At 35.4% G+C, this 7,456-nt stretch overlaps 1 protein-coding gene across 1 annotated transcript in view; it reads right to left on the minus strand.

Moving 5' to 3' along the window:
• Positions 1 to 7,456, minus strand: part of LOC107678978 (cytosolic carboxypeptidase 2-like) — a 16,622-nt gene that overhangs the window by 1,493 nt on the left and 7,673 nt on the right. The window contains exons 8-23 of the mRNA XM_016474376.1: positions 5,454 to 5,859; positions 5,079 to 5,221; positions 4,017 to 4,176; positions 3,803 to 3,929; positions 3,413 to 3,513; positions 3,212 to 3,324; positions 3,053 to 3,119; positions 2,861 to 2,965; positions 2,526 to 2,612; positions 2,277 to 2,390; positions 1,986 to 2,043; positions 1,677 to 1,877; positions 1,558 to 1,591; positions 817 to 932; positions 516 to 615; positions 290 to 418 (exon numbers count right to left, since the gene is read on the minus strand). Of these exons, the coding sequence (XP_016329862.1) occupies positions 290 to 418; positions 516 to 615; positions 817 to 932; positions 1,558 to 1,591; positions 1,677 to 1,877; positions 1,986 to 2,043; positions 2,277 to 2,390; positions 2,526 to 2,612; positions 2,861 to 2,965; positions 3,053 to 3,119; positions 3,212 to 3,324; positions 3,413 to 3,513; positions 3,803 to 3,929; positions 4,017 to 4,176; positions 5,079 to 5,221; positions 5,454 to 5,859 (2,061 nt within the window). The remainder of the gene's footprint in view (positions 1 to 289; positions 419 to 515; positions 616 to 816; positions 933 to 1,557; positions 1,592 to 1,676; positions 1,878 to 1,985; positions 2,044 to 2,276; positions 2,391 to 2,525; positions 2,613 to 2,860; positions 2,966 to 3,052; positions 3,120 to 3,211; positions 3,325 to 3,412; positions 3,514 to 3,802; positions 3,930 to 4,016; positions 4,177 to 5,078; positions 5,222 to 5,453; positions 5,860 to 7,456) is intronic.

The raw sequence follows: 7,456 nt of genomic DNA on the forward strand, positions 1-7,456 counted from the left end.
TAAAATTACAGTTGAACCCCTGATGTCACATGGATTATTTTAACAAACTCCTTGCTATGTTTCTGAGCCTTGATCGTATAAGTATCCTTGCTGTCTATGAGAGGGTCAGAGAGCTCTTGGAATGCATCAAAAATATCTTAATTTGTGTTCCGAAGATTAACGAAGGTCTTACGGGTTTGGAACAACATGAGGGTGAGTAATTAATGACAGAATGTTCATTTTTGGGTACACTATCCCTTTAACGTGCTACGACTGAGGAAAATGTGTAGATGTTCTTTCTGCGACATACTTCTCCTCACTGCTCAGGCTGTCTGTAGAAGCAGCATTTCTCCTGAAAACCTCAGTTTTGCTTCCTTTGGGCAGCCTCCCTAACCTCAGACTTCCGATCGCAGCCTGATTCCCAAACAACTGACCGTGGCTAAGGAGGAGCACACAATGACAGCAGTGAGAACAGATGATGACATTCTGCACTGTATGTGACTGTAAGTTTCAAGCAAACTGCCAGAAAAATAAACCTGTGTAGGTCAGGGAGGAAACCGGAATCATCTTGTTTACTGATTTGGTTGGCCCTTCTGGACTTCTCTGTATCTGGTGATGCAAGGCCAACCACAGCACCTGGTAACATGGGAAAATGAATCAGGTTGCAGGTATCATAATACACTAATACACTGCCAAAAACATTTGGAGACTGTATTTAAATCTGATATTGAATTTCAAATAGTGTAGTGCACATTTATAATGCACAACAATTTTATTTACTTTTTTTTTCCCAGTATATCGGCCATACCAGTATTTAAAGAAATAGCAAATGTTTACCTCGTCCATCTGTCTTATGACTGATCCTCAGGGTTCCCATGTTGTCTAGTGGCATTAAATGTTTGACAGGAATATGGGTCACTTGCATCTGACTTACCTGCCTGAGATTCTGTTGACTGTGGGAGAAAAGTCTTTACTTTTTATTTGTTTAATATTATAATAATTGTGTGTGTGTGTGTGTGTGTGTGTGTGTGTATGTATGTATGTATATACAGTATGTATGTGTGTATATATATATATATATATATATATATATATATATGGTTACACAATTAAATAATATATAAATTAATATACGTAATGTATAAATTATGTATATGAAATATATATTATTTACATTGTATTCATAGATAATTGCATAATATTACATAATATATTGTTATATACATTTATTTTTATCTTAATTTAATATCTTAACATTTCAAGAGCGTTTATGCATTTAAATAAATATATATGATTTATACAATTTAATTATTATTTATAAATAAATCAATTATATATATTTTATGCATAGACAATTACATATGTATACTTATTTCTCTATATATATATATATATATATACACATATATATAACATAATTATCTTAACATTTCAAATGTGTGTGTGTGTGTGTGTATATATATATACAGTGGGTACGGAAAGTATTCAGAGCCCCTTAAATTTTTCACAGTTTCCAATGTATTCTGCTATTATGCCACTTCTACTGTGAAATATACTGTGTTGATGTAGCCAACTTACCTCCTCTGTGTAATGTTCGAAATATGGGGTCTTTCTGTGAGACAGCAAAATGATAAATATGTCAACTATGTGGTCAGAATTTTATTGAAAATCTGCACATAAGAAGTCAGAAGACATACCTTTCATTTCTGGCTGAAGTCTGTAATCGGGGTACAAGGGCATTGTGTACGGTTGGACTGGTATAATCAGAGATCGTTCTCTGGAGGCTGGTACTGATGGACATCTTTTCTGACCTCCAATAACTAGGTGGGTCTGTCGCTGTAATTGCCCCTGGGGGGCTGATGAGGTAGCGTGCTGATATGTTTTATGCCCAGTATCAACTGAAAAATATGACACGTTAGTTTTAATTGATTTCATTTACTTCCCTTGATAGAAAGGATTGAATATACAAGTACGTGTTTTATTTTTATATATTTAAGTATATTTACCTGAGACAGATTGACGGTAAGATGAATAACCATTGTGCAAACTGGTGACAGGCACAATCTGGAACAAACAGGGTTTGTTTTTGTTTGCAAAAAAAAAGGATTCTGCCATATCTTGAAAATGATTTACACAGTGGTCAACATTAGAGAAGTGGATCAAAACCTTTCATCAAAGTTGTCCTAAAACCAAAACAATACCCGTTCTTGTCTTAGGACAACTTTGATGAACTTTTTTGATCCACTTCAAATGTTGACTACTGTATATTATCCAAAATATCAATCCAGATCAGTTACCTTTTCTGGTCTGTTCCCCCATAGATCTGAAATATTTTCTACAACACCAATGTGAGTGGTGGGATGAGGGATCCAAGACCTCACAGTCTGATTCGCCCTTACCGGACATGGCATCTACACAGCATAGAAAATAAAACTTTTCACTATCCATTTTACCGAGTTAAATACTACTTTGGTTTTTTGCATTGTATAACACCCCTTTTTGTTTTTTTGCTGATCATTTTGGACCAAAATTACATAAAGATTTACCTTTTGTTTCTTAGTATCCTTCACAAAGCACATAGTTTTCTCTTGGATTCTCACTTTGACCACGTCTTCATTTGAGGGCACAGGATCCTTCAGAAATATATAGATATAATGAATACGATTCTAAATTAAACCTTACACTTACTTTTAATTATATTTTAAATAACATTTTACTTAAATTAAACTTAAATAAATTGAAAAAAATCTAAATATATTTAATTTTTTATTCATTTAAATGAATGAATACTTGTACCTAAATTTTTTTTTAGTATTTTGCAGATTTAAGATCATGATCTATAAGGAATAATCTATAAAAATGCATGTTTAGTAAGATCTACCAAATGTCTGATGTTCCTTTGAATAATTTTGGGTCCTGTGCTCTGTACTAGTTCTTGTCGGAGTCGGTTCCTTTCTTTGCGGCTTCTTAGTTGTTTTTTCTTGCCCTACATTTGTTAAAGAAACCACAGAACATTAAAGAAAATGAAATCTTCTTTAGGATGTCTCTTAGAGGGTTTTGCTTCGTACTGCACCTGGTTTGTGGCATTTAGAAGATGAACAGGAAGTCCATCTGATTCAGTACTGTTTGATCCACTTGTGCTGCACAGAACATCAACATTGTGAAATAATCTGACATGTAGTTATCAAATGTTCACAGGATGGAATATGTTTTTATTTGACTGTATTCTTACCTAGACTCAATGTCAATGTCAGACAGATCCTCTAAGGAGTCCACTTCTCTTCCCAGCTTCCGTCTGACCTCTTGTCTCAATAACAGCCCTATCTCCTCCAGACAGTGGTTGGTCTGTTTAAAATGTATTTCAATCAATAATGCTCTTTTAAATCGGATTAAAACTGTATTACAAAAGAAGTAAAGTTCAAAGACAGGCCACCTTGGCTGGGTCGGGGTCACAAAAGTCAAGCAGAGTGTCACAAAAGCAATAGCCCATTGATTTCAGGTCCCGTGTGCTGAAGTGTGTTCCCTTCATGTCGCCTATAAATAAATGAACTCTTCTTATATACAGAAAACATCTATTTTTGTCTTGGCAACTACCTGAAATGAATTGAATTACTAAAATTATTACCTAAAAAATAAAAAACTAATAAAAATGACTAAATCGCACTACGAAATTACAAAAAATTTAACATTTAAATGTATTAAAATACAAAAATAAAACCTAATTAAAATATTTAAAAACTATAATAGTGTATAAATAATATACTATATAATAGTATAATAATACATTTTTACAAACTTTTTTGATGACTAAGCATGTAAGTACCCAGTGTGGAGCCTCCGAAGGTTGACTCCATTGTGTAGCTGTTCCTAATGCCTAGTCTCCACATGACGATGCGGCCGGTGCCCTCTTTGCTCTTGTGCATTTTGAACTTGCAACTCCTAAAAGAAAACTATGACAAGACAAAAGAATGCATTCAAAATTTGATGCATTCAGTCATATTTTGCTTGAGATTATGACTATGAAAACCACTGCTAACCTTGTCTGTAGCATTCTTGCTCATCATGAGAGGGAAAACGCGTTCTTGAAGACACTGCGAGGCATCTTTACGATCACTGCATCCATACATGAACACGTTGTTTTTCCTGCTATGACCATGAAAGTCACAGTAGACCACCACCTCTCTTTCAGCAAGCAACCTGTGGGATCAAATAAACCGGGTGTATAGATGCAGTCACATTTAACGTTTAAAAAAAAAAAAAAAAAAAGAGAGACAGGGAACGGGATTGGGATAGGTCTGCGAGCCGGGACTTAAACTTGCGACGCCCGAAGCGCAACGGCACTGTACGTCGATGCGCAGTCCACGAGGCTATCGCACTGACTTATTTACCGTTTTTGTGCGAGATTTGAAAATTACTTCTGTGTGAGCTGTGCTTCATACTTTGCTACACTACTGTCAATAGACAATGGACATTATTTTTGCCTGCAAAATGTCACCAAATGTAACCACGCCTTATACAGTCAAACCAAAAATTATTCAGACACCAGATATAATTTTTGATATGTTTTTACTAGTGGGTGCAGGACACTATAGTTCATAAATGTAAGTGAAGATAGCAAAATAAAGTGAACTTTGACATACTATATCCAAAAATTCTTCATACAGTGGACTACCAGTAAAATTTGGGATCAAAAAATATTCAGACACTTTGACCTGACCATGTTTCGCTTAAGTGTTTTTTCTTTAATTGCTAATGCGACTTTTTTACACCACAGACTGAACAAAATTAAGCATTGCTTGGTAATTGGTTGACCTCAATTGGTATTATCTAACTGTGTACTTAAATTTAACAGCTGAATAATTTTTGGTTGATTTTAATCCATTATATACCTTTCTATCAACGTTATCTGACATTATCAAGATTAATTTGCTCTGGCACAGTTTAGCTCTTGAGTTCTTGTAATATTTTATCACCATTTTCTAAACTATAGCAAATAAACTGTGATATAATATAAGAAATGTTGAAGGTGTCTGAATAAATTTAGGTTTGACTGTACCTAACATGACAAAAAATGTCACAATGACACAATTATTACTCACCGTCTCACCATGTTGCGAGTGTACCAAATGCATGGGAAAGAGTCACGCAGCAGACTGCGGTAGTTTCGGTTCAAATCGCGGCCTGTGAGTGAACACCGGTAGTTTCCCACCACCACGCCGTCAGGGTTTAACATCGGTATAACCTGCAGCCAGAACATCTGTTAGTTTACTGTGGTAAACTGTTTACATCTCGTAAAGCACTTGACATGGGTATATATAGAAATTTTCAAAAGGGTCTGGCTGCAGACTTGCGCTTGAACTCTCAGACGTGCATTCTCAGACTTGCACTCTCAGACACTTGCACTTCAGCTAGCGACGTCACTTGCAGTTGGCCAAAACCCGTTCTCCATCCGTGCCCTGCACTCCTTCTCTCACCTTAAAGATGAAAATTTCCCTCAACAAATGCGCGTCAGGCAAGTCGCTCAGCAGGAACTCCAGAAAACCCTGCATCATCCAAGAGCCGTTGGTTTCTCCTGGATGCACCCGTGCCGTCACAACAACTGCCCGCTTTGCTTTGCGTTCTGCTAAGCTGTTGGACGGAGCTGTTACAGTCAACACATACACCGCATTTCCCGCCAGACTACGACAGAGCACCCGCAGTTTACAGTAAGCTGCACGGACAGGGTCTGAGATGACCTCACGCAGGTAATGCTGTAGGTTTGAATATGTATAAGGGTAGCAGTGGGCCAGGTAGCAGGTGTCACCATCGAAAGGGAACTCCAGAGTCCAGGTGAGGGAGTACAGCACTTTACCATCCTGTTCAGTGTTGTTTCTGTAGTACCTATAGAAGACATTGAGACAGCAGTAGATAAATTGTTTTGTCTGGATCTGATGGATCAAAAATAATTTATAATATTTTTAGGGGTTGGCATAAAGCCAAACATGTCAAGTGGTACAAGTTCCCTGATATCATAATGAAGAAAAAGCCTCATTCTTTTTTTTCTTTTTTGGTAATTGTATTTATTTTAGCACTTTTTTATTATAAAAAATGTCTTTACTGCTCATTAATAAATGAGCAGTAAAGTCATGTGGTGCAACCAACATGTAGAAACATAAAGGAAAAATCATATAATTATTTTATCAGAGCGCAATCAATAAGTCTCTTAAAATAGCAGATAATTTGACCTATTTATGACAAGTTGTAAAATTTAATTTTACAATGAAATCATCAACTCCCCCAAATTGTAATATTTGAATCACATTTTTATATAAACTTTTTAAAATAATAGTTTAGATGTGTAAACACTGTAATCAAGGTGTAAATAAAATATGTTTTTACTTGATGGCTACACCACACATTTTTTTTTTAATTGAAACTTTTCTTGAAAATGTTATAAAAAACATGCTTTGATAAATCATAATTGATACAAACCATAATTATAACATAAAATTAGGAAATTATGACATATTAAGTCAATTATGAGATAAAAAGTTAGTTATGACATACCAAGTCATAATTATGCGAAAAATGATGACATACCAAGCCAAAATCATAATACAAAAAAGTCAAAAATATGACATAAAAGGCACATAATTTTGACCTTTTATTTCATTATTTCTTCATCTCATTACGGTGGCCCAGTAGTACACAACACCACGAAATTAGCACAACACAACGGAAACAACAACAAAGTTAGCACAACTCAACGGAAGCAAGCTGCAACACAATGGAAACAAGCCGTAACACAACAAAATTAGCACAACGGAAACAAGCCGCAACACAATGAAATTAGCACAACTCAATGGAAACAAGCCACAACACATCAAAATTAGCACAACTCAATGGAAACAAGCCACAACACAATGAAATTAGCACAACACAACGGAAACAAGTCGCAACACAACAAAATTAGCACAACTCAACGAGTCGGTAACTCTGGTGTAACTTGAACGGGAGCGGGCAGTCTAACAATATCCCGTTCCTGACGTCCATTTGGAACAGCATATCTGCGCTTTATTCTTATTGACCACCGGTACAGCTTGCTCTCAGGACTGTTATGCACGCGCTGCACGCATGCTTTAAACGTCACGCGTTTTATTTGCGTGGTCTATATGCAGCATGTGCATAACGATGCTAAAAATAGCTAATAGGCTATTTTTGTACAACCTACATATTTACTTTTTTTCTCTCTGCGACACTTTTCCCCTATTGTGTTGTCAATGTTAAACGAATTGTATCCTGACAAGATAGAATAATAATAAAAATAAGAAATACAATTTTTGTACAACATTTTTATTTTCTCTAACACTTTTTTTCCTACTGTTGCATAAAATATTAAACGAATTTTGTGTCTTAAGATAATTCATATAAATTCAAGTCAAAGTCAATAAATTCAAGACTCTTGACAAGACGAATAAAATAACATACAATTTTGTGA

The sequence above is a fragment of the Sinocyclocheilus anshuiensis genome, unplaced genomic scaffold (assembly GCF_001515605.1).
Source record: "Sinocyclocheilus anshuiensis isolate Anshui unplaced genomic scaffold, SAMN03320099.WGS_v1.1 scaffold2044, whole genome shotgun sequence".
Lineage (NCBI taxonomy): Eukaryota > Metazoa > Chordata > Actinopteri > Cypriniformes > Cyprinidae > Sinocyclocheilus > Sinocyclocheilus anshuiensis.